Source organism: Silene latifolia, chromosome 11, assembly GCF_048544455.1.
Source record: "Silene latifolia isolate original U9 population chromosome 11, ASM4854445v1, whole genome shotgun sequence".
Taxonomy (NCBI): Eukaryota; Viridiplantae; Streptophyta; class Magnoliopsida; order Caryophyllales; family Caryophyllaceae; genus Silene; species Silene latifolia.
The window spans coordinates 9824950-9851610 of record NC_133536.1 but is presented as its reverse complement, the minus strand read 5'-3'; the positions used below and the strand labels follow the sequence as shown (position 1 = coordinate 9851610).

At 37.4% G+C, this 26661-nt stretch overlaps 2 protein-coding genes across 2 annotated transcripts in view; one reads left to right on the top strand and one right to left on the bottom strand.

Annotated features, from left to right (window-relative positions):
- The window catches only part of LOC141610949 (nuclear poly(A) polymerase 4-like), a 125009-nt gene extending 99704 nt beyond the window's left edge, over window positions 1-25305 (top strand). The window contains exons 2-13 of the mRNA XM_074429267.1: window positions 19923-20364; window positions 20476-20553; window positions 21197-21304; window positions 21586-21648; window positions 21734-21895; window positions 22095-22208; window positions 22313-22375; window positions 22452-22781; window positions 22868-23032; window positions 23322-24098; window positions 24464-24537; window positions 24636-25305. Coding sequence (XP_074285368.1) covers window positions 20260-20364; window positions 20476-20553; window positions 21197-21304; window positions 21586-21648; window positions 21734-21895; window positions 22095-22208; window positions 22313-22375; window positions 22452-22781; window positions 22868-23032; window positions 23322-24098; window positions 24464-24490 — 1992 coding nt within the window. The 5' untranslated portion in view covers window positions 19923-20259 and the 3' untranslated portion in view covers window positions 24491-24537; window positions 24636-25305. The remainder of the gene's footprint in view (window positions 1-19922; window positions 20365-20475; window positions 20554-21196; window positions 21305-21585; window positions 21649-21733; window positions 21896-22094; window positions 22209-22312; window positions 22376-22451; window positions 22782-22867; window positions 23033-23321; window positions 24099-24463; window positions 24538-24635) is intronic.
- On the bottom strand, window positions 5027-7789 carry LOC141610945 (protein IQ-domain 26-like). The gene is made up of 3 exons (XM_074429264.1): window positions 7350-7789; window positions 5869-6075; window positions 5027-5771 (listed from the first exon to the last, which is right to left on the bottom strand). The coding sequence occupies exons 1-3, from the start codon at window positions 7698-7700 to the stop codon at window positions 5175-5177; spliced, it is 1155 nt and encodes a 384-aa protein (XP_074285365.1). The 5' UTR covers window positions 7701-7789; the 3' UTR covers window positions 5027-5174.
- Window positions 25306-26661: the final 1356 nt, after the last annotated feature.

The following is a 26661-nucleotide window of genomic DNA, read 5'->3' as shown; positions in this document are numbered from 1 at the left end:
TGTCCCACATCGAAAGATTAACATAAGATTTAGTGGTCTTATGATTATAAATATGAGGCATTCTTGGAACTTAGGTATCAACCTAACATCTTTTGCATCTCTTAAATAAGATGTTTTGACTTTTGATCATATCTAAATAAATTATTAGACATAAGATGTAAATATTAAGACCTTATAACCAATTTTTTTAACTAAGTTAATTACCCCGTTGCAACGCACGGGCATCCAAACTAGTTTACATTAAATGTCGACGATAATTAGTAAATTGTCGACGACATATAGCAGGACCCAGAAAACTACATCATTTTGTATAACGAAAGGTTAAGAGACTAAGAGTGACGAGTCGTGACAAAGAATAGTGACTTTGCAATTTCAGAAAAACATTTGATAGTCTTTTTTGCATCTATAACTGAATGGGAATAGTTGATAATAAGAAAAAAAAAGTAGCTCGATTCTTTTGAGAAAATGAAGAGGACTAAGCGCAATGTTATGGTGCAATCTCATATTATACATCGGTAGTCTAAAGATGGAAGATCATTTTTATATGTGCCACAAAATATAATAATACGAGACCTTTTAGAATTGAGCTCAAGAGTAAATCTGTGAGGGCTTGGCCCAAAGCGGAGAATATCGTACTATTATAGACAGTGGACATCGGTGCATTAGAGGCCCAATACGAGGTATTCACGCTTCCGCACAGCAAGTGGTATCAGAGCCGATGGTTCAGCTGGATCCAGTGTGTGGTGGCGCCCAAGTTAGGGGACTGCCTTTGCCAATGTGGATGAGTGCCCTTAGTGTGACCTCATGATTGGAGATTTGATGGTGTCTTGTGGCGAAAGTCTGACTGATAATGTGGTGATTAGGCGGCGGGTCTCGTTGGGTGATAACTACAGTGCCAGATGAGCATATAGTATCGTTGGAGGGGAGGTCAATGATGTGATCCTTGTTTCGAGGGGAGTATTGTTGAGGATTGTTTGGGGTAGCAAGTTAGCAACCCAAGTCCCACATTGGAAAAGAAGAAAAGTTCTACCTAGTTTATAAGATACCCACCATTCTATTAATATGAGGCATTTTGGGAAGAAATCCAAGAACAAAACTGTGTGGGATCCAAAGTGGAATATCACACTAATGTAGTGATGTGGTGGAGGCGGCAGTCCAAATAAGTGGTATCATAGCCCAAGGTTAACTTGGGCCTAGGCCCCTATAACATACAAATGGTGGAGCTTGGAGAGCGGAACAGATAGTATTCCCGAGTCACGGACGCGTGAGCTCGATCTGGCACACTGTATATATAGCCCAAGGTTAACTTGGGCCTAGGCCCTATAACGTACAAATGTTAGAGCTTGGAGAGCGGAACATATAGTATTCCCGAGTCACGGACGCGTGAGCTCGATCTGGCACACTGTATATATAGTCCAAGGTTAACTTGGGCCTAGGCCCTATAACGTACAAATGTTAGAGCTTGGAGACCGGAACAGATAGTATTCCCGAGTCACGGACGCTTGAGTTCGATCTGGCACACTGTTTCCAAATCTCAAGTCCAAGGGTGGTATGTTGGTGAAGCATGGAGTCAAGACTTGAAGGTGGCTTACACTTTAAAGGCAAGAAACTCCTAGCTCGAGGTGGAGCCTTGAGCAAGCCCGATCCAGGGATAAATGGATGAAGGGTGTCATAGGTCTTGTGAGACAAAGACTGTTTGTGTACTAGAACTGTTGATCAGGTGGACTCTTATCAGGTTTGATGCCACAGGTCCGGTGGGTTCTTTCAAGGTTGAATGGCAAAGACCGTTGGTGTTCTAGGACTTCTGAAGCGGCGGGCCAGGGCCAGGGGTAATGTATATTGGATGCAGAGGATGTTTGATATACATATGTAGCAAATTCCCAAGAAGGGCACACAGACATGCAGGATCATGAGCATGTGGGGACATTCACTTGACCAGACGGTAACAAGTGGTGCAGATGGCTCGCAGTAACATGGTGTGTCGGACTGTCGGCTAAGGGGAGGTCATCAAGGCTTGGTGTTGTTTCGCGTGTCTAGAAGTTGGGGTTGTAGGTTGTGGGAGTAAAATTCTCCAAGGAGTTCAGGGGTCCGAGTTAAGATGATGGTTCTTGGTTTGAGGGACGGATTGTTAGGGTGCACACCCATGTCCCACATCGGTAATGTAAAGATGGAAGATCGTCTTTATATGTGCCACGAAATATAATAATACAAGATCTTTTAAGAAGGAGTCCAATAGTTAATCCATGAACGCTTGGCCTAAAGCGAATAATATCGTACAATTATGAACAATGAACATCGGTTCAGCAAATACCCAACACAAGATATTCACCCTTCAGCACGACACACAATAAATTTAGGGTCTCCACTAGTCAATGTATTTAGAATTTGAGTCATATTTGTCGAGTTGCAGGTTACAACATGGCCAAGGCCTTATTGTTAATTTGTTGTCACCAAATTTGAATGTTAATGTGATAATGTCATTGATGATCACACTGTTGTTCACTCATCACTATCACCAAAGTATTGATTACAGTAGTTGAGTTAGGTCAGAAGCATACTTATAAGCTACAGTTGAAACAGGACATAATCTAGCAGAATTTGAATTGACATTATTATTTAAGGCTTTCATATGAATTTTCATTACAATTTTATGAACACTCTCAAAAACTTATTACTTGGTAGATGACAAGCAAGTTGGTATAATACACAAAATCTCATTATAGACGGCATATATCTGTCTATTGCAAGACTAGCTGGGTATAATAATTGTGATGTTCTCAACCTTTCTAATTTATAAACAGTTCTTCTAATATATACATTCTACTTTTGTGTTATTTATACTAGTTGACCTGTTTTAAATTTAAGACATCCGATTTAAATAAGCATTTATCACCTTGCTAACTTGATCACGACTCGATGTTGTTAGTTGTTACCAGTATTTAAAACCATAAGGAATTATTTACCCACTGATGCATTTATAGTCTAAAACTAGGTAAACCAGGTAGAATGAGACAGGACTCACAATCACAAGAACGAGGCACATTGCACATATTGACTCAGATGAGTAAAAGTGGGAAGCAGTTTGAAACAGGAAGAGATAACTGAGCTGCAGGAAAATGTAAGTTAAAAGTGGTAAAATGGATCTATTTCACGTTTAAGGAAGTTTCTAAAGTTTCAACCTTAACATAGGCAAATTAACAGGGATGCCTAAAGTAGTACGTATATCAAACTTTAATGCACATCTGAATTTTATAGGTGGGACTATAATTAAAAAAAAAAAAAAGTTTGAATATATCAGCCTTTATTGTTAATCAATTAGTCTTACTTTAGACGAATATATCCGTCTTAAGTAAAAGACGGATTAAATATGTTAAAGTGGTGACATTTTTTACAATTTTACCGTAGTGGCAGAGATTTGAACTTAGGGGTGTTGAAAATTTTAGGGAGGAGGATGACTAATTTCAAAAGACACCCTCGCAATTTTTTTGGAAAATTTAGGTAAGGATGTTTAAAAAGTGATACGTGTCGGTTCGATCTCTGGGTTCACAATCATATTGTATCCGGTCTCCGAGATTGTTCGGTCTATGCCCGAGAAAACCGGATTAGACTGGATGACACAACGTGTGTATAGTCCTTTTGATTTCTCGTCTAATTTGCTCTCCATTTTATACTCGAGTAATGCAAGATATCTTCTTTTTTGGATCTTTTCTCGAACTTTCACCTTTCACATACAAATAAAATATATACGCTTTTAAAAATACGAGTATGTTTTAAGAACTCTTGTTATACTATATATATACGGAGTATATTGTGAAGGTTAATTAATAGTCCTAATTTTTCTTATCCTTAATTTTTTGTTCAAAGAGTTTTGCTTGTGACAGTGTCTTCAAAGAGACCTCTTACCCTCCTTATTTGCCCTCTTGTCCTTTTATCTCACTTCTCTTTAAAGCGATGAATTTTCTCCATCACAAAATTTGTGTTTTGTTGATTCAAATGAAATATGGAGTAGATCACTAGATCATAGGATCATATTTTCTAGTCATAAACAAATAACTTCATCAGTCAAAAAGTCAGAAGAGCATCAAGGGCAATAATGGAAAAATAAAAGAAGTGAACGACATAAGCAGATAGATTCTTATCAACACACACTGCACGAAATGAAGCGATAAGTATAGAGTTGAGTCAAAAAGACTGGCACAAATACCTATATTAACCTTGTACTGTTCCTACCTTTTAAAGTCCTTTACCAGGTATCCTGATGTCATTGATGATCACACCCTCGTGCCACCAGTTCAGTACTTCTCTCGCCAAAACCTTGATCATCACCAAATTCTTGCTTAAGACGGTTTAAACTTAAGACGACATGTATGTTAAATTGAAAGAAGCTAATAAAAGGTCTTAATTTAAGACCGTTTTAAGTAAAACCAATAAAATATCAATCATTAGTACTCCACATATTTTACAAAGAAAAAATGAGATCGGATTATTGTCGAGTTTTGATATTACCTTTATATTACAACTTGCAAGCTACATTGAGTTTTGGGGTAACCTTTATATTACTTGGTGGCACAGTAGCGCCTATTATTTTATTTTTATTTACAAGGGATTCGGAAATATTTGGTATTTTTGAACGCCCTTTATACAATGACCTTCACTTACTGACTTACTACAATGTTACAATCTTGTAACCGCCTTAACTCGCTCATACAGCGGCTAGACAGTTGCATTTGCTTGTTATCACGCTCAATCGGGCAAAGGTCGAACTTTCGCACTCCTTGCTGCGACAAGCTGTTCTCCGGCTGTTGGTACCACTGTGCTTGCTTCGGGAACCAAACCGGTTGTACCTGTGATGGTATGAGGAAAAAGGCTGAGTCAGAGCTGGTTGAGCATAGGTTGCTTGGTAAATTTTTAGTAGCCCAGCCCTCGCACATTCTAACGAGTTCAGACTGAACGATTCTTGCATCGAGACTTGTTATACAATCGCAAAAAAGGGTAATTCATCAACTAGAATAGAAAAAACATGAGATTCTTACATAAATGATCCGGATCCGGATCCATTTCCTTTAGAATATACACAAAGTTAAACTAGAAGACTAGCAGTAATTCCGGATTTTTTATCTTTTTACTCTACAGTCAAATTTTTGCTTCATTTCTTTTACCAAAAAGTTCAAACTTTATTGAACTTGAAAAGGAGACTTATGCATCTTAACACTACTAATGCTATTCCTAGCAGCCATAATCTCATCCAACGACAACCCCTTCTTGGACCGACCCTCGGGCCTCTGCTTAGGAGCGCTATGAGATCTCAACTTAGCTCGAAACGACTGTGTATTCGCCATGTAGCTAGGGTGGTTAGAATACGGCCTAAAGTAATGGTCCCCACCTACGCTCTTGGTAGGGGTCGAAGGCCCATTTAATCTGCTCAAATTGGTGCAGCGGGGCGTGCTTTGGGCCGTTGATGAGATTCGACAGTCATCACCGTACCAATCATAGCCATTGCGGTGTGTACTTCGACGTTCTGGTATAGACAGTCTAGGCGGGATTGGGACGGGACATGGCAAGGGTGACGACATTGTTGGGTACTGAAACTCGTCACAGTATGAGTCGTAGAATGACGGGTTGGGGTTGAGTCTTCTTGATCGTGATCTCGGCTTAAACGTGTCGATTTCTACAATTTTCGGACTCCCTTCATACGGATTATACGTGTCGTATGATGTTGAGAGTCTTCTGCTCTGGAGTTGATGGTTTTTCGCCTCGTCTATAACCCTTTCCTGCAAATCAAACAGCAAAGCATTAGTATACCAAACTGATTAAATTAATTTATTATTATTATTATTTCTTCGGATTATAATTGAATTTGATTCTTACCATGGATCTGCGTGGTCGAAAATCAGACTGAAGCATACTAGTTTTCGCAAAGGTTCGATTAGCTCTTTGAGATCGGACAGTAGCTTGAGCTCGAACCAATGCTTGCATACTATGAAGAGTTGCATCTGCTCTCTTTCGGACTAGAAAGCCTCGAACATGAGCTTGTAACTTCACCAGACCTTTCAATGCTCGTAATGCTCTCCGCGCCTAGTAGTGAAATCAAACACAAAGTTACATCGTCTACTCGATTATTCAGGCTCGATTCCAAGGATAAAGTCACAGTTGTCTATTTTACTAAACACGCTCATTTTTTTTCAGTTTAAAATGAAATGTCTAAATGTCATACTCGTATCAGAACATCATGCCACATACTCGGAAAACGACCGTTGCATATGATGGTCCATACCAAATTGGAGATTAAATTAATCTTAGAGCATTTAAAATATATATAAGTGACATTTGACTCGAGATTAAAATTTGAATTTTGTTCATTCAGTCCAATTCACTACATTTGACCAAATATGTAACTGAGTCAAAAAATGCGTGAACAAGACCGAACCGGTTGAAAATTCAAATTCAGAACATAAAAGGTCAAGGAAACAAGAAAAGAGATCAATAAAAGTTGACCAAAAAATCCTCTTGAAGTTTACCAATATTAGCAATTAACTTTATTTTTACTGCTCAAGTTCCAACAAAAACACTTTTCCTCTATTTCAAAGGTTTTATCTAACAATAGTATAAAGTACAAAATGTAAAAAAGCAAAATGTACATTGTACTCTTACAAATCTAACAGAAAATCAGGTGCTGATATAGTAAAAATCAAACAAACTCAACTACCAAATCTTACTGCGTACTTTTTCAACTTGTCCTCCAAATATTTTGCAGAAAATCACACAATAAAATCACTAGTACAATGAAAAGTTTGACAATAGTTAAACTTGATGACTTGATGTTGACGGAATTTGAACACGTCACGGCTTATAAGTGTCTTTTCTTATAACTTTATCGATTGAAATGGTTGACATTTTTGACAGATTTAATATTAAAATCAAAATAAATAAATTCCTAGACTAAATTTAAATTTAAAAAAAAAAACTAGCTATACACATTAATGTGGTTTGAATTTGAAAATACACAAATAAACAAACAATTAGTCTCGGTGGCGGATTTAAGGGGCTAGCAAGGGCGCTCGTCTCCGCTGGACATTGAAAAATTCGAATTTCTTAGTTAAAATTTTTGATTTTTTTCAAGATTTACTTTACGGCATTACCAGTTCGCCCCTTAACGGAAATCCTGACTCCGACACTGATTAGTCTTGTGACAAAAACATTTCATACGACCGTTGTAATATTGTGTAAAACAGATCCATTTCGTAATTAATTACTCCCACCATTCAAGCATATTCTATACATTTGATTAAACAAAAAAAATATTAAAATAATTTCAAAAAAAAGAAAAAGGACAAAGAAAGCAACATTACCAGATAACCTCGAAAAACAGCCTGAATCTTAGCAGCGGCCCATTTATCTCTACCACCACAAGTAGAATAAAACAGACCTCCACCTCCTCTTCCTTTACTAGTTAACCTAACCACCGCCACCGCCGCCTGCGCTGCCGCTACAGCCGCATCAGCTGCTGCGGCCGTAGCGGTGGCAACAGCAATAGCATGTTTCCTCTGCTCATCACTATTATTATTATACTCTTTCAACCAATTCCTTTGGTTATTCACCTTCGCATTTTCATCATTAATTTTGTTTGTTTCAATTTCATTGTTTTTTGGGTGTTTTTTCTTGGTTAGTAGTGATTTTAACCATCTTGTTGCTTTACCCATTTTGTTTTCGGATCGAGTTTAAATTTTATTTGGAAATGGGATTTTTAATGAAACAGGGGAAGTTAGAGAAAGTATTTATATAGAGACAATTGATGTGGTTTGAATGACAATGAATTTGAAAAGTTGGGGGATCTTTTTCTTGGGCAGAGTTGTGCTTGCGTTTTTTAAATTTGGATGACGTATAGAATCAAGTTTTGTTAGAAACTTCCAAAAAAATAAATAAACTTAGGGTCCCATAAACTTATGATAAGAATGAGGTTTAGATAAGTTTGATAACTCGAGTTGTTCGGAGGGACCATTTTTTTCAGTCGGTCGATAAAGTAGATGTAGTCCTGTGGATAGTACTGTTAAACGGGTCGGGTACTCAGATGGATCTAGTTTTTGAACGGGTTTAAATAGGGGTTGGGTTATACGGGTTCAAATTGGTTCATCGTAGACTACGAATAAAAAAAGTATATGACAATACACAAATTCTTGTTTGTGACGGCACATATCCGTCACTCTTGAGTGACGGATACCATTTTACCTCACAAAGTACCCACTTTTTTTCTCTCTGCAACACTATTCATGTGATCCCCTTTCTCCACTAACCCATTTTGTTACCATTTTAACTCACAAAATATCCACCACAAATGGTAACCCGTCACAAGGGAGACCAATTGATGACAATATGATACCATTTTTTCAAATTTCAATTTAAAAATGAGTACTTTTTGCGATTTTTCTCTCTAGAACTTTTTCTCTCCCTTCTCTCTAAAAAACAAAACACCATTGCTTCGGCGCCTTCTCTGACCACACACGGCTTCCTCGTCTCCCTTACTGAATCGCCGGAGAAGGGGTCATCCCAAGGCCTATCTCTGGCGATTTATCGCATCTCATCTATTGATTATTCCCTTTCGATTTGACCTCACCTTTTGTCCCTCTTGACGGTTTCTTGCTCGACCGTCCGATGGTTTTGACGGTTGTCTGCCTGGTTTGATCTTCTGTCTATTCGTTCCTACGATTCTCTACCCTGTCATCGAAAGCACTGCATGCAACGCAGGGGTGTTTCTCATTCCCTCACCCCTGGTAAGACTCGTCTTTTCTTTAATCTCGAGTATCCTTGACGTTGGTGTCGATGAGTATAGCTCATTTACTTTGTGTCATTGTGGTTATGTGGTTGTGGTTTTGGGCCGATTTGGTGTTCCCCTCGCCCCTTCCCCCCACCTATTGGTCCCATTTCCGGGTCTTTTTAGTGTTGGTTTGTGCGTTTCTTAGGGTTGGTCTTATTGCATATAGGCCGATGTCCTGGGGGGTAATGTTTGGTATTAGGTGTAGTTGTTGGTGTCTTTGTGTCAGCTAGTTCTGCTGCATCATCGGTGAGTACGTTGGGTATGTCGCTTCCTTTGTGGTCTAAGGTCAAGGCTAGGGTGTTTGATGGTTGAGGTGTGCAGTATGGTGGAGTCGGGTGATTTGACAGTGGTGTTGGTTCGGGTCGGATGCGGTGGGATTCACCTCTAACTAATGTTTAAGTCGTATTTATCGTGTTTTTTATTCTTTCAAATAATAATCTCATGTTGGTTTAGGGTGTCTTGTCCTCTTACCCACGGGTTAATTACGACGACTGTAACATTGCATCCGGTCTGTGTTAAGCCCATCTCTCTACGACCTTCAAAGATGGTGTTGATTATGGGGTTGTTCAAGTGGCTTTCTCGTTTGTTACCTATCTACTTACTCACTTTTCCTGGCTACGAGGTCCTGGTCAGCGGGGTTTGTATTCCAAAGTGTCAGGAGTTTTCTCTCCTCTAGACTTAGACTTTTGTGGTCTACTTTCCGCCTTTTATTTCTACGTCCTTGTGGCGTAAGTAAACTTTTTGCTCTCTCTCGATGGCTCAAGGGGCTCGTTGGAATTGGTTTCTGGATAATGTGTTCACAGCCGAGGAGATGAATCTCCAAGACACTCTATTAGGTCTTGTTGCAGGTATTTCTCCGAAACTCGGTCAACTAAGATGAGTAAAGATATGTTCGATCATGTGGCGAGCTCTTTTCGTCTCGTTAAGCATGTAGTGGATGTTGAAGTTGATCTTAGTGTCCAGCTTGTCGTACGCCATCAACACGCTTATTGTACCCGATATTGTTACTTTGTTGTCTTAGTCTATGGTTTTACTGAAATAAGTGCATTTGATCGTATGAGTCAAATGACAAATGTATAAAAACTTTTTTTTCGCGATTGCCAAAAAAAAAAACAATTTAAAAAAATTAAATAGGTATGTTAATGTTCCAAATTTTCAAGTCGAGTGAGTCAAATCAGAGTTTGACTCTAAATTAACTGTCATTTTGAATTCGGGTCATGTTCCAAATTTGGGGGGTTTGACCTTGCAAACAAATGGGACATGTCGGGTCAGCTTTACGTGTCAGTTTGAAGAGCATGAATGTATTTTTTTTTCCCAATTCATACATTCATGTATGTTGGCCCAAAATTCATTTAGGCAAATTCTCATTTAAGTTTAGTGTGTATTTGTCGGTTATTGTTTTGTCACATTTCTCTCATTTTAAAAAGATAAAAGTAACTCCTTTTGTCTCATTTATGACACCTCGCGAGCAACTCACCAAGCACGGCTTGGTCAAAGCTCGGAATTGGCTCGAGAGCTTAATGATTCAAACCGAATAAATATTGGCTCTCCTCATTTAAGGTTGCAAACTTGGGAATTACCATAATTTTTTCACGCTCAACCTCAAATTTTGATTCATGAGTACAAATCGAGCAAAGTCAAGCCCGTGCTCGCTTGGCACATTATCACTCATAGACTCTCATCCATTCATTTTCTTTATGTATTATTTGTAGTAACGAATATTTTTATTAAAAGTAAATAAATAAATTGTCAACAATATATGACATAGGCCAATGCACATGAGAAAGTCAAACCATCGACCATAAATAAAGATGTTCTTCACAACATAAATTCTTGAATACTTCGACGGTGTCTTGGATTTAATTTCAATTTCGTTAAAGTAAGCTTCATAAAATTTCGATTCTAAAGAGAAGATTCTTCTAACTAAATGGTTGCAAATAAGTCTCAAACGTTTAACCGATTAAAGAAAACATAACTCATATCTAAGTCAATATAAGGTTGTTGATTATTATTGTTGAAAGTTTGAATTTGAACGCAAGGGATTGGGTTAAGCAATTATTAAGAAGCAGAATTATTTCAGAGAAATTATTATGGTATGCCATGTTTTTATACCCTACACTACACGGTATGCAGGTCATTATGAAGTACATACGGACTTCTTGGTGATTTTTAAAAATAATGTCCTTGATCTTTTCCCGCTATCCCTCCACTCTTCATCAGTCATTATGTCAAACAATTTTTACATAATTATGTCTACGTTAATTTAAAGTATGTACGTGCACATAACAATGAAATGATTTTTATTATTTCTGATGTAGAAGTTAATGTGTATGATGTTTCTGGTTGTCTTTATTGTAAAAGTGTGATTTTATGTTTGTTATGTGAATGAGGATGTTTTAGTCTAATGATTAAAATTAAGGTATTGTGAAATAGGTTATAGCTCTCACAATTTTAAATCCCCCTCTTCCATATATTGTAATAATGTGATGTGATTCGACATTTGTCGTGTGACCGAGGAGCCTTGCGCCTCATTTGAGGCCAAAAAACATTTGTTAAGTGACATATTTTGGATTAACTTAAATCAGACTAAATGTTGTTAAAATCTACTTGACACCTTTTTATTTGAAACTTTTTGAGGCATTAAAGCGATCCGGGTCTAAAATTTTGACAGTTAAAATCCTAAAAAGTACCTTAAAATAGATAGAATTTGGTATTCTTAAATAGAAATGAAGGGATGCAAAATCCACTAAAACAAGTATAGTTAGGGATCAATAGTTATTAGTTACGGATAACTAAATACTCCATAGTATAAATTATTAGTTAAGGATCAATAATTACAAGGAATTAAAGTGTCGTTTGGTTATCCACTGAAATACAACTCCACGGGAATATCGAAATCATGGGAATTAAGCCCCGCATGAAATTCATGCGATTTAACAAATTCGTTTGGTTGTCTGTATAGGAATTCAACTCCATAAAAGTTGAGTTCTTTATCCATCAGCTATGTTCTTGGTGGGGGTTTTGTTTTTACCTCCTTTTCTTGAGCAAGTCTGAGTTTCAAGTTTTTAATTTTTATGGGAGACCTTTTGCCTGGGTAAAAGTAAAGATTTGCTCCAATGAATGTAAGACTATACTGACTATCCGCTACACTTCTCACTTAGCACATAATTTTGGTTGGATATGTTGGTCTTTATTGTTTGTAAATAAAGCATTTTGTGACATAGCCATGTCGCTAGTGCATCTTTTCAACTTAATATATTTTTCATGAATATTGCCTTTTGGAACGTTAGGGGCACTAAAAGAAAAAATTTTGCCGAAGAACTTAATTTCTTTAGCTCGTCTAATGGAATTAAAATCTTGGCCATTTGTGACACCAAATCAACCTCTAAGCCTGAACCTTATTTATTAAATATATTTGGGTTTAATAATTGCGATTTTATTCCTAGTTTAGGACTATCGGGTGGTATCTGGCTTTGCTGGAAAGAGTCTATTTCCATGAATTTTTCTTTAAATGTGACATTTAGATCGACTAGATTCATTGCTTGTGAAGTGTGTGACTTAGCTAATAATGTGAAATTTTGCCTCATTTTTGTTTATGCTCCAGCCCAACCAGCTGAAAAACCGGAGTTTTGGAACGAGTTCCAAAATTTTATCCTTAGTCTTGATTTGCCCTTTTTACTATTAGGGGATCTTAACGAGATTAAAAGTCCTAGTGAAAAAGAAGGAGGTGCTAAGGTCACTAGTGCGCGTTGTGTAAGGTTAAAGAACTTTTTAAGTAATACTAATTGTGTAGATCTCCCTTTTTCTGGGAACTTTTTCACCTGGAGAAAAAAGAAAACGGGTTCTGAAAATGTTTTTGAAATCCTTGATAGAGCCATAGCCTCTCCTAATTGGATGAGTATTTACCCAAATATGGAGTTTATTCACCATGCTTTCACTAGTTCTGACCATTGTCCGATCTCTATAAAGTTTCATAATCAAAACCTCTTTCACAAAAAAGCCCCTCCTTTCCGTTTTGAACTTATGTGGACTTTACGGAATGATTTCAGTAAAATGGTCAAAAGTTGTTGGCAATACCAGTTTCAGGGATCTTATATGTTCTGTCTCTCCCAAAAATGCAAATTGCTAAAACAAAAGGCTAAGAAATGGAATCAGTCTACTTTTGGAAATATTTTTAGACAACTTTCAATTGCTGAAAAGAAGTTGGAAAATATACAAATTCAACTAGGTACAACTCATATCACCAATTTAGAAGTCGCGCAATTGAGATGGTTGAAAAAGCGCGATGCACTGCTTGACTATAAACGTGTTTACTGGCAACAAAAAGCTCGTATAAACAAAGCAAACTTTGGAGATAATAATACCAAGTTTTTTCAAACCCATGCCACGATTAGACGTAGTAGAAATGGCATTAAACAGTTTATAAATAAGAATGGTGCTTGTATTACTGATCAAAACCTTATTAAGCAAGAAATATCCGATGAGTTTAAACTTAGGTTTGCGAAAAATCATCTTTGTAATTTCGACAAGAATGAGGATTTTAAGTCTGTTTGTGGTTTAATTACAGACGAAGATAACAATTTTCTTACAGGTAATATTAGTAGGGAAGAGGTCAATCAAACTGTGTTTAGTTTAGCCGCAGATAAATGCCCAGGTCCCGATGGATTTCCTGCAGAGTTTTTTCAAAAATACTGGGATATTGTAGGAAATTCTGTCACTAAAGCAGTTTTTGCATTTTTTCATTCTGAGAAATTACTAAAAGAAATAAATCATACTTTCATAGCATTGATTCCTAAAATTGAAAATCCTCAAACTGCAAACCATTTTCGCCCGATTAGTCTTTGTTCAACAATTTATAAAATTATTGCAAAAATCTTGACTAATCGTCTTCGAACTGTCTTGCATAAGATTATACACCCGTTTCAGGGTGCTTTTACACCTAATCGATTCATTCAAGATAATATTCTTTTAGCACACGAGATTTTCAACTCGTTTAAACGTAAAAAGGGTAAAGGAGGTTGGATTGCAATCAAACTTGATATGGAGAAAGCATACGACAGACTAGAATGGAATTTTATCGAGGAAACTTTTAAGCAAATGGGTTTTAATGCTAAGTGGATTTCATGGATTATGGCATGTATAAACACCGTCTCGTACTCAGTGTTAGTCAATGGAACACCGGGAGACGTTTTTAAACCCACTCGAGGTATTCGACAAGGAGACCCACTTTCGCCATATATATTTATTATGTGCGCCGAAATTTTAGCAAGATCTCTACAAAAAAATAGTGATGTTAGCTCTAGTGATATTGGTATTAGAATTGGATCCGGGGTGGAGAAAATTCCGTTTCTCACTTTTGCGGATGACACTATCATCTTCGCTAAAGCCTCTAACCAGAGTTGTAGAACTATTAAGTCTATTTTAGATAAATTTTGCACAATTTCCGGACAATTTGTTAATTTTGACAAATCCACTTTTCAATGCACTAGAAATATTGAACGTTCTCTTCGTGAATCCTTTAGAGGCATTCTTCATATGAACGAGGAAACTCATTTGGGTAAGTATTTAGGATGTCCTATAATTGATAGCAGAGTGACTAAAAATACTTTCGAGAACATTATTCAATCTTCTTGCACTCAATTATCGAAATGGAAAGCGAATTCTCTATCTCAAGCAGGTAGACTAGTTCTTGTCAATGCTAATTTAGCCGCAAAGGGAACTTTTCAGATGCAAAGCTTCCTCCTCCCTTCATCGATACATAATAGATTAGATAAAATTAATAGAGACTTTCTTTGGAATAAGAATCCTTCACAGCGTTCTCCTAATTTGGTTGGTTGGCATAAAGTTTGTTTACCAAAGTCGGTTGGTGGTTTAGGAATTAAATCTTAAAACGACTAATAAAGCTCTTCAAATGAAACTTTTATGGAAAATTCTTATGGATAAGGAAAGTATATGGGTCAAAGTGGTATCTAAAAAATACTTGAGAAATTGTTCACTCTTTGATCATAAGCCTAATTCAACCTCTTCTTGGCAATGACGTAAACTAATGAGTCTTCGGACTCTTTTTAGAAAAGGACTGAGATGGCAGGTAGGTAATGGTAGCAACATTAAGTTTTGGTCTGATAATTGGGTTTTTTCACACCCACTTACAAGCAGTATGGTTGATGATGATAGTAACCGTGATCTTAATCTTTTGGTTAAAAATTTCATAACCTTAGACAAACAATGGGATGTTTGTAAATTATCCAGTTTAGTAAATAACGATATTGTTAATCAGATTACTAATATTCCAGTGCCACATAATGATATTCCGGATACCCTCATTTGGGGGTTGTCCGTAGATGGAAATTTCTCTACCAAAACAGCAACTTGGTTAGCGCAAGGTTTGTTTGATCAAGCTCTTGAAAAATGTGAATTTCAGTGGATTTGGAAATTGAATATTCCTCCTAAATTGAAATTTTTTCTTTGGAAAGCCTGTGTTGACGGCCTTCCAACGAAAAGTAGACTTCTGAAGAGTCATATTGATGTCCCACCTCATTGTATTCTGTGCAACAATCCTATTGAAAACAAAGATCATTTCTTTTACGAATGTCCCTTGATTGGGTCTGTCATCCAAGACCTGAACATTATTAGTTTCAACGAGTTTTTGTCAAATTATGATACTATTACAAGTCAAAGTTTTCTAACGAAACTTAATTATCTCAAGGATTTAATTCCAAAAGATGATTTCATTAAGATTATTTTTATTTGGTGGAATGCATGGTTTTATAGAAATGATATTATATTTAATAATGTTAATTTAAGTATCAGCAAACTTATTACTTTATGTAATAATAGCACTAAGACCTGGAACGTGACTAGATTTAAGGATCTCAACAATCCCGAGATAGAAGAGTCAGCTAGAAACAACTCTAGAAAGGAAGAAATTTGGTGGGAAAAACCTAGAAACGGTTTTCTAAAGCTAAATTTTGACGGATCAAAAATAGAAGGTAATAAAGCTTCTTTAGGATATTCTATAAGAGATCACAATGGTAAAGTCGTTTTGTTGGGAGCAAAAAGTGCGGATCCAATAGTATCCTTGTTGCGGAAGCTCCTGGCTTTAAAAGAAGGTATTTTAGCAGCTAAATATTTAGGAATCTCAAAGTTAATTGTGGAGGGTGATAATTTATGTGTTATTAACTCAATTCGAGGTACTTGGCAAATTCCTTGGGAAATTTCTAGTATTATCAAGGATGTAAAATTAGACCTTCATTTTTTCGATGAAGTGATAATTAAACATTGCTTTCGTGAAGCCAACAAGGTTGCTGACTTCATGGCTACTATTGGACATTCGTGTCCAACTCTTTCGAGTGGTTTGATAGCGGTGGCTTCAACTTACCTCCCTCATTCGAAAGGATGAGATAGGTTGGTCTCTGCTAGGATCAACCTGGTTTTCTTACCTAAAAAAAAAAAAAAAAAAAAAAAAAAAAAAAAAAACTCCATAAAAGTTTGCAATTACCTAGGATGGGCTAGATAATCCAACATCTCCATCACAGAGGAGTTGGAAACTCCTTGGATTATTGAATTCCTACACTTTGTCAACAAATGGGCAACCAAACAAATCCATATTTTGTAGTTCATGGATTTTCCAATTCACATGATTTATAAGGGGCAACCAAACGAGTTCTAAATAGTTATACACGGAATATAACCTCTACGTAAAACGATTATTTCTATTAATATGTACTCCTATTAGTCCGACAATCGACATAATCTTTGTTATAAGTCGCTTAATCAACATATACTTTTCTTCTTTCCTTTATTACTTTTATATATAATGTAAATGGTTTTATGGCAATACTGTGGGTTTTGCAAGTCCACTCTACTAACTCCGATTTAACAGATTTTTCACACTTGTATTCATTTGTAACGATTCAACATATTTTTTACACTAGTATTCATTTGTAATGGCGACTTTAACAAACAGCTAGTCTTGTGAGAGAAAACGGTATCCGTCACAAGTTTGTGACGGAGGAGAATTTGTGTTTAATAAAATGTAAAGAATTGAGTCAAAAAAGTACAACTTTGGTACCAAATGATCCACTGTGAAATTAGTCTGCGAATAAATATTGGACTGGGCCACACTTTTGAGTAAAAATGGCAACCGCATCTTGTCATGTAAGCCCGGCCCGCTAAAACTTGGGCTAGCGGAAGTTGAAATCGTGACTGAGCCATGGTCCATGGATTATGTGTGGAAACGAAAGACAAGTGTGCACGGAATATGAGGTCTATTGTAAGGCTTGTCGCCTTCGCTGAATAAAATATTAAAATGTGACCCAATGTTTTTTTTTTCCACAAATTCTCATTTGTGACGGGCATATCCGTCGGAATCTTGCAATGGGTCAAATACAACCCACATGGTAGATAAGACAAAAGCAAATTGTCTAGGGAGCAACATTCTCTTTTGTCTTATCTACCCATGTGGATAGTATTTGACTCGTTGAAAGCTTGTGACGGATATACCCGTCACAAGGGAGACTTGCTATTTTTTTTTCGGAAAAATTGTCCCAAATAATAATCTCAAATTTAGTTGGTCAGCGATAAATAATTCTCAAGTTACAATCTTCCCAAATTAATCCCATAAATCTAAGAGTTAATGCATAGTTGGGATTAATATAAGGACACACTGACACAGAGTATGAATTATTTCCATTAATTAATTTTAATAGAAAACATTAAATACAATAATCATACAAAATCGCCCAAATGTAGACATGACCAAACCCCCAAAATGTAAACTCCGTCCGCGTATGGCGTCTGGTCAATTTCGAATGCCCCACTAGGCTCGCAAATGTCCGACACAATTTGTCCAACCGGACTAAGCCCATGTCTTAACCTGCCCAAACCTTCCAAAAACAATAAAAAATGCAGATTGGGCTAGGTTAAGGCCAAGCTGTAATCAGCTAGATCCACCTTTGCCTCAGGGGAAGGGTCAGTCTAACGCTTGAGCTTTATATAGTACTCCCTCCCAAAACCTATGTTTGCCCCATTTCAATAAATTATTTCTCACATATATTAGAGAAATGGAACACACACTTATATACAGAGGGAGTAGGTTTTATAGGGCAAGGCCCTCTACGACCCAACCCAACTAATGGCAACGTCTACTGAAATCCACCTTAACTTAAAGCCCTTGTCCCTCCGTTTCCCCTCAACCCACCCTAACTTAAACCGCCTTCACCACCACCAACCTTAATTGGCGCCCCGACAAAACTTACCATTGCCCGCACACTTGCTTGACATCACCCCTTCACTATCAACCCCCACCCCCTCCCTCCTACACTCTTTGAAATCTCTACCATTATCATAGGGAACCTTCCTCTCCTCAAAGTCTAGTCCTACTCCTCACTGTTAGAACAGAAGCAAAATAAAGAACAATAAAAGACAAACCACAAATTTACGTGATTCACTAACGGTGTGTTAGCCACTTCCACACGGCAAAAGGGAAAGAGTTTAATTGATATGTGAGGAGTTTTCATTCATATTACAAATTTAGACGGTATGATAAGTATGACTGCTAGGTAGAGACTTAAAGAGTTTATATAATACTCTCTAAGACCTAGTATAGAATGATCTAATAAGACCCAAAACAGACCCATCCCAATAACAGAGACGGATAACCCCCGCATAGTCGTTCGAAGCGGTAAATAACAGAATCAATACACAAACCCAACAAATCTGCACCTTGACTTGAATTATCTCACAAACAGACATATGTACAAGATGCACCCCCATAAATGCCAGATGTACGAGAAAACTCTTCTCGCTTCCCCCTCATATATTGCCCACAAAGGGCCAATTACAGACTTCAAATATTTAGCGCTATGCGGAACTGGATTGGTAAACATGTCAGCTGGGTTATCAGCAGTACCCATTTTGTTCACCTTAATCCTTTTCTCATTTATCAGAAAGTGATATCTCACATCTATATGCTTAGTCCTCTTATGATGAACTTAATCTTTAACCAAACATATTGCACTAAGACTGTCACAGAATACAATAGCTTGCTCCTAATGTAAACCCAAATTACTGACCAACCCTTTTAACCAAATATCCTTATTATCTGATGCAGCCAAGGCCATGTACTCTGCTTCAGTAGAAGACAAAGTAACTGTAGGCTGCAATATAGCCTTTCAACTGACGACCCGCCGTTAAAACCACCAAATCGATCTTTAGATCAAAATCAAAATAAAACAGTACACAATATAATGACATCAGTTAGTCTTGCTGAAGACGGGTCGGAGCAAGTGACGGGTAATGCCACTCACAAAACAGATAGGGGGACAAGGTGAGGGCACTCCCATGTGCTTCCCTCTCTCTTCTATTTGGGTCATTTGTGAGAGAAAATAGTATCCGTCACTCTAAAGTGACGGATACGTGCCGTCTTCAATGAGATTTTGTGTAATGACATTCAATGTCTCAAAATAGCAAAGTACTCCGTACTCCGTAGCATTCACCAATTGCAAAACAAGAGTGAACACTTGATATACGTGAAGACGCGTGGAGCCCAACGAAGCACACCGCGAAAGACCAAACGTCCAAACATCACACTAATATCCCCGCTCCTTTTCCTTGGCAGTTACGTAACACAAACATACAGCTCACTTACACACTTTCCTAAAAATCTTCTACATCTAAAATCTAAAATTCATACCAAAATCACGTACTCCTACTTCTACTCCTTATTCCCCATAATTCCCGTTATATACCCCCACTAACACACGACGTTACCCCCTAAACATTGGTCAAACTCCACTTAACTTCCCAAATTAATTAATCAAAATATAATTTATGAGACGGGTTTACCCTAATATATTAAAGTAAACAAATCAATTTTTTGTTGATTTAAAACAAGAAAAACGGGTTTTAAACCAACTCCTATTTTGTTAGTGGTGTCAAATATACTAAATTAAATGAGACGATTTTACACTGATATTAAGAAAATAAATCGTTTCATTGTTTGATTTAAAGAAAGAAAACCAAATTTCAAACAAACTCTTAACTCGTAACGGACATAATTACTTTTATACGGCATACTCTGTAATAAATACGGAGTAGGAATATAAATAAGTATATATAATATACTATCCCATAATAATATCTTGACGTTCAATTCACCCAAAAACAAAAATCAATTGGCCGTCTTCTTACCAATCTTCACCGATCCCTCTTCTATTGGAACCCCCTTTTATCTCGTCCTTCCTTTCAATTTCTAGGGTTCCAATTTCTCTAGGGTTTTCTTCACCAATTTCAATCCCTACCTTTCTTTATTCTGCTTTACCCAATTCCTGTTTTTATAATTTCGGTTGATTCTAGGTTTCGGATCGCTGTTTGAAAACCGAAATTTGATTTGATTTGATTTTTGGGGAATTTTGTTGTTTGTTTGATTGTTGAAGAAATTGGTGAGGATGGTGACGACTGCAGAGGGATTATTGCAGTTTGGTGTTACGAAGCCGATTTCAATGGCGGGTCCCTCCGCTTTGGATTATAAAAAGACGCGTCAATTGGAAAACGTGCGTGTTTGTGTTTTTGATTGATTTTGATTTTGTTTGTTTTGTTGATGTAAAGTTTGATTTGTTGTGATTTTGATTGTTTTGGGTTTTTGCTGAATTTGAATTGTGCAGTTTTTGGTCGAATCCGGGTTGTATGAGAGCAAAGACGAGGCGGCGAAGCGGGAAGCGGTTTTGGGGCGGCTTAGACAGGTATAATTGTTGAAAACTTGGGTTTATTATAATGAATTTTGGAGGGTTTTGTTTAGATTAGTTTGATTTAATTATGTCTTTCGATATTTTGATGGTTTAATTACGTGTTTCACTGCGTTGATTGAGATTACTTGTTGTTGATGGATAGTATTTACGACAATATTACCTCCAATGTCTTTAGGGTTTTGCAAATTGCGGGGTAAAGGGGGGATTTGGGTCATGTGGAAACAGTTGATGGTAGGAAAGGTTGTGACTACATGTCTTAAAATCGAAAGAGTCAAGTCTATGTTGTTGGTAAATGAAGAAGTTGTAGGGTTGATAGCGTAACGTAGCTGGGATATGCATAATTTGCCGTCTGATTGGCACCTAGGATTCCATGTTAGAAAATTGACGGGGTTATGTTGTCATAGTCATCTGCTATATGGGATGAGAAGAATGTAGAAAATCTAGGCCATGGACAGTGTGTTAATGTTTGTCAATAGCTTTGTATTGTTATCCTGTGCAAGTGTGTATTTCTATAGCTTGATTGTTACTGTAGCATTTGTGTGTTTGCTGTCAAAACCTTCTGTTCCGCTTGTACTGTGATAGCATTAATTTCACTTGCGTTTTTTGGCAATAGTTTAATTTTGTTAACTGTTTGCAGATCGTTAAAGACTGGGTCAAACAACTTACTCGTATGAGAGGGTATACTGATCAAATGGTCGAGGATGCAAATGCTCTCATACTAACTTTTGGTTCTTGCCGTCTTGGTGTAAGAATATCTAGTTTGTTTATGCTTTAGATGTCATCTGACATTTTCTTCACTCTAGTTTGTTTATGTTGCTTTTGTAATCCATATGTAGTTGAAACCAACTGTTTTGTTCTATTCACTGGAAAATGTTGTATTTCATAGTGTTGGGTTAGTTGTTGAAGAATTAAGCTATATACTAGTTCTGTACGGGGCTGATATGGAGTGGTTTTTTTATTTTCTTACTTTGAATGAGCACCCGTTCTTTCCTATTAAACACATGCAGTTTTAATGTAATTTTGCAGGTAAGTGGTCCTGGAGCTGACATTGATACCTTGTGTGTTGGCCCATCATATATTAACCGTGAGGTAAAGAGTGAACTTTGTTGTGCAGTGCCCTCTTGTTATTGCAACAAGTTTTGAACCCTAGTAATATTGCATACTTGTTTTGCAGGAGGATTTCTTCTATATATTTCACGACATGCTTGCGCAAATTGAAGATGTTACAGAGCTACAGCCAATTCCAGATGCTCATGTGCCTGTCATGAAATTTAAGTTTGATGGAATCTGCATTGATCTTCTGTACGCCAGTGTCTCTGTCTTGGTTGTTCCTGATGTATGTATTCTTGAGAATTGGATGTTTATTTGCCATCATTTACCCTGTTTTGACATGAAACAAACCAAATATATGATGCCTTACATACCAATTTTTGGATACATTTGCATTCTATTTATGTATTTTAATTATTTTGTGCGTCTGTTTGCACAACAAGGATCTTATTTTAATAACTGTATAATGCCTGCCTAATGTGTAGGATTTGGATATCTCTGATATGTCTGTGCTACACAATGTTGACGAAGCTACTGTACGAAGTCTTAATGGCTGTCGGGTTGCAGATCAAATTCTTAGGCTCGTTCCGAATATTGAGGTAATTGGATGCTACCAATTTTTTTTGTAACATGACACTTTTTATTTTTGCTTCTATAATTTATGGTGTGTTTCCTTAACTATGTACTGTTAATGTCTCTATAGCATTTCCGCACAGCGCTCCGATGTATCAAGTTTTGGGCTAAACGGCGAGGTGTCTATTCAAATGTAAGTATCTGAACTGTCTGTATGAAGAATGCCCAAATGTAGAATTATTAATTCAATTTTATTTACCAATGCTTAGGTGACTGGATTTCTTGGTGGGGTTAATTGGGCTATTCTTGTTGCTCGAGTGTGCCAGCTTTATCCTAATGCAGTACCTAGTATGTTAGTTTCTCGGTTTTTCAGAGTCTTCACACAATGGCGCTGGCCAAATCCTGTTAATCTCTGTAAGATTGAGGAGGATGAGCTTGGATTCCCGATTTGGGATCCTCGTAAGAATCCTCGGGACCGTACACATCATATGCCGATTATTACACCTGCCTATCCATGCATGAATTCTAGCTACAACGTATCCCCAAGTACTCTTAGAGTGATGATGGAACAATTTCAACATGGTAACAATATTTGTCAGGTAAGATGGTAAACATTTTTCTCTTTTTAATATTCTTCTGCTGGCAGATCATGTGATTGTTCTCTGTTTTCTCTTGATTATGTCAGGATATTGAGCTTAACAAACTACAGTGGAGTGCCCTGTTTGAGCCATATTTGTTCTTTCAGAGCTACAAGAACTATTTACAGGTTGACATATTTGCAGCTGATGCTGATGATTTGCGTGCTTGGAGAGGCTGGGTGGAGTCTAGGCTACGACAGCTGACCTTGATGGTAAGCTTCCTAGTTTTTTGTTTTCAGTGCATGGATTATATTCAGTCCAAACTTTTGGGACCATGTATATCTGACTGTAAATGTTTCTTTTTAGTGACAAAAACAGGTCTTCACAGTATAGGGTCCTATTTAGTTCATCAATTGTTCTCTTGTATCATTATTGGGTTTAGGCTGTAAAATTGTGAACTAGTCAAAATTTTGTCTTTAAAACATCATTTATCTAAAACCCCCATAGCAGCTACAAGGTTTCTCCATCATTGGTTTTCTGAATTGCGGTTTTATTCTACAGATAGAACGTGATACTCTTGGGAAACTTCAGTGCCACCCTTGTCAACAATATTTGGTTGATCCAACTAGGCAGTGCGATCATTGTGCGTTTTTCATGGGCTTGCAAAGAAAGCAAGGAGAGGTTGCACAGGAGGGCCAACAGTTCGATATACGGGCAACAGTTGACGAATTTAGGCACTCTGTCAACATGTATGCCTATTGGAAACCTGGGATGGAAATTTACGTATCTCATGTTGGTAGAAAGCAGCTTCCATCATTCGTTTTACCAGAGGGTTCTAAATGCCTACCATTGAGGGCTTCTGGTGTGAAAAATTCAAGTAGTCCCGAAGACAGAGTTAATGGCAGAAGGCCCATGAAGAGGAAATGTTCTATTGACGATCTGGTCCAATCTGCAGGCAAAAGACAGTATATTAGCCCAGAAAGAGGGGATTCTGTTTCTCCTGAAGCTCTGCATAGTAGTTGCTCTTCTTCTCCATTGCCAGAGAGTGTGGGGTCTGTTGAGTGTTATGTCGCACCTATAGCTGAGAGGGGATCGCCAATAGAGTTGGTTACTCCAGTTATTGAGGCATCAAGTGCTGGCTCTTGTCTCACAAGTGAGGACACCCTCGGGAATCTTAGTTCGGGGTCGGATGTTGGAAGCGATAACAATTCAGAAGGAAGTCTGAAACCGATGGTAGCACAGTGTGATCCATTCGAGACGGTTTCAGTGTTGCAAAGGGAGGAAAGTTGTACTGTCGGCCATGTAGCAGGGAGAAATGGATTCATTGAAACCCGAGAGGTGTTTCCTCTTAAATCTCTTTTGTACATGTCTTTTCTGTATATTTATTCATTTAATTACCCCTCCCTCCTTACCCTGCCTCTAATTTCTGATGATTTTTGTCTCAACTGCTCTTTGTCGCTTCGTCTTTTGTTAATCCACGAGTTGTGTAGCAAACGGTTTCACATGATTATGGATGTTTTATATGTAGTTGATCTCACATATAACATCTCACATGAGTTTATGGTGGTGGTTAAATGATGTCTTACCCAAAGCTTGTTCTCTGCCTGTATCATCTCTGATTCAAGTACAACCAATTTACTTAAAAGGGTTGACAATATTTTTTCCTGTTTTCTGCTGAGGACTTGTCTCTTTATGTTTTGTAGCCAATTAGAGTCACTGGTTTTGCTTAGAAGGCGAGCGGAGCTGACCTAGAAGGAATGCAGGACTCCATTACAAGGCATGCATTTCTAAGATTCAATTCTTTATATTTTTATCATTATGCGCTGCTAAGTTCACTTTTATATTGCTCTATGTTTGGTCAAATTGTCTATTCAGGATCAGTCTTGCACTCTTGCATCAATTTGAAGAAGGGCGGTTATGGAACGGACGCAACCAAGTGAAGGGGGAGAGATAGCCAGGGTTCCGGGTAAGTGTTATGCTCTGCTGGCTTTCTTTCCTGTGCGTTGTTTCAGGTAATCTCGTGCCTCTGTTTCTGGTGGATTTATTCCCAACAGTGGAGGCTATCTGAAGCCATCTCGGACTTCTAGCCTGCATTTCGCTGTACAGTTAAAAAGAGTTGGGTTGCATGCCAAGTGCTTTAAAAGGATGCAAAAGAAAAAAAAAGAAAAAAAAAAAAAGAAAAAATCCAAAAGAAGTAAAAATTGATAAAAGTAAAGGATGAGAAGAATATGGAGGATGGAGCATGGTGTTATTGTTTCGACTCAGGAGGTGAAGAGGGTTGAGGCATCATATCACTTCGGAAGCATGTTTGTTGATCGGTGGCTTGGTAGATTACTAGGGCAAGGCTTTTTTTTTTTGGGTAGATTACTAGGCAAAGCTTTCGTGTTTTAGGTAGACTACTAGGCGATGCTCTTTGGGTTTTGTCATTCCCTTTCCCTTGCTACCAATGGTGTAGCTAGTTGTTGTTGATGATCACCTGTTTATTTTGTTAACAACAACTATGATGTAAATCTCGTCATTAATGAAATACCGTTTTATCTCTCAAGTCTTGCACTCTACTGCTTTTCGTTTCCTCCTTATTTATGGTATCTGTGAATTATCCCGTCTTTACATTTAGTTTTGCTGCAAAATTTTTTTGATGCACATAACCGTTTGTTTAAGTACCCAAATTTAGTCATTGAGCAGCCGGCTCCCTCGTTTTATGCATTGGACTGTGGTATTGGTTCATAGGCCATCCTGGCACCCTGCACGTGAGTTCGTCCCGATCCGAATCCGCTTGCCCTCTAAGGGACATGAGAAGTTGTATTTGATTGTTGAAAGTATTGGAGAATTGTTTGGGCGTTTTTAACATTTTCAACTAATTAAACATGCGCCACCTCTTGGATTACGTGAATGGTGCATGTGATATTTGCATGTTTGCTTTGACTTCTGACTTTGCAAACCCTTAATTTTGACCATTCACGTTTACGTACAAATTGCGTGACATGTATAAGCGGTCGTCATTACTCCCTTCAATTCCTCCCTGTACTTGATTATCGCAGCACCGGATAAGGATCCGTCCATCCGATTTTTTTTGCCCCGCAATTTGCAGGAGCTCTTGATAGACAGGGTAGTGTCCGTCTAAACCCTGAAAGGGCATACGTGTCGGAAACTTTTGTGCGATGCAATGTAAGCATGCAAGATGAGATATATCTTAAATTAGAATTAGGAAGACAAATTCAAAACCATTACACTGTATTGTAATACAACTGATGACTCAAATATTCTGTCAATAAAATAAGCAAGAAGTAAGATAAGCACAAGTAGCTGAATCTAACGATTAGGACCACATTCAGAGCATTCATCATGCACTCATATACCATACTTCTTTCTATTCAGCTTAGCAATTTGCAATATTTATTGCTATATATCATCCTTATTTTTCCTAATTTTTCCAACTTATTCCTCATACAATAATTGGATACAACCTCCGTCTAGTTAATTATTTACATATTTTATTTTTTGAGGGATATTCCAATTAAGGTGTAACAACTGATTAAAACGAATGAAATATGAATCTTGACCAATTATATATGGATTCAAAGTAACCCATCTCGGATTCTTGGTCATTGGTAAATTTGATAGTTTTGCTTTTGTCTCGAAAACCAAGGCGGCAATAGAAAAGACCAGTCGTAACTCGCAAATTATAGCTATTAGATGATAAGTAAGTTAAACTGTTTTTGGATGATTATCTAGAAATGTGAAAATAACCGAGATTTCCAAAATAGAACAACTCGAGATGAGAAGGGACAAAATAAGTATATTTTAACTACTTGTACCGTGAGATGAGTCATCTAAAATCGTTCGAGACAGATTGAAGCGAACCGAATATTCGAAAAAAAAAAAAAAAAAAAACTAGACC

What these genes read in the sequence shown, in the direction of transcription:
- LOC141610945 (XM_074429264.1), bottom strand. Translation starts at nt 7,700, where the DNA reads ATGGGTAAAGCAACAAGATGGTTAAAATCACTACTAACCAAGAAAAAA. An exon ending in CTGTTTTTCGAGGTTATCTG is followed by an intron (nt 6,076 to 7,349) that starts GTAATGTTGCTT and finishes TTTCACTACTAG; the next exon opens with GCGCGGAGAGCATTACGAGC. An exon ending in TTCGACCACGCAGATCCATG is followed by an intron (nt 5,772 to 5,868) that starts GTAAGAATCAAA and finishes TTTGATTTGCAG; the next exon opens with GAAAGGGTTATAGACGAGGC.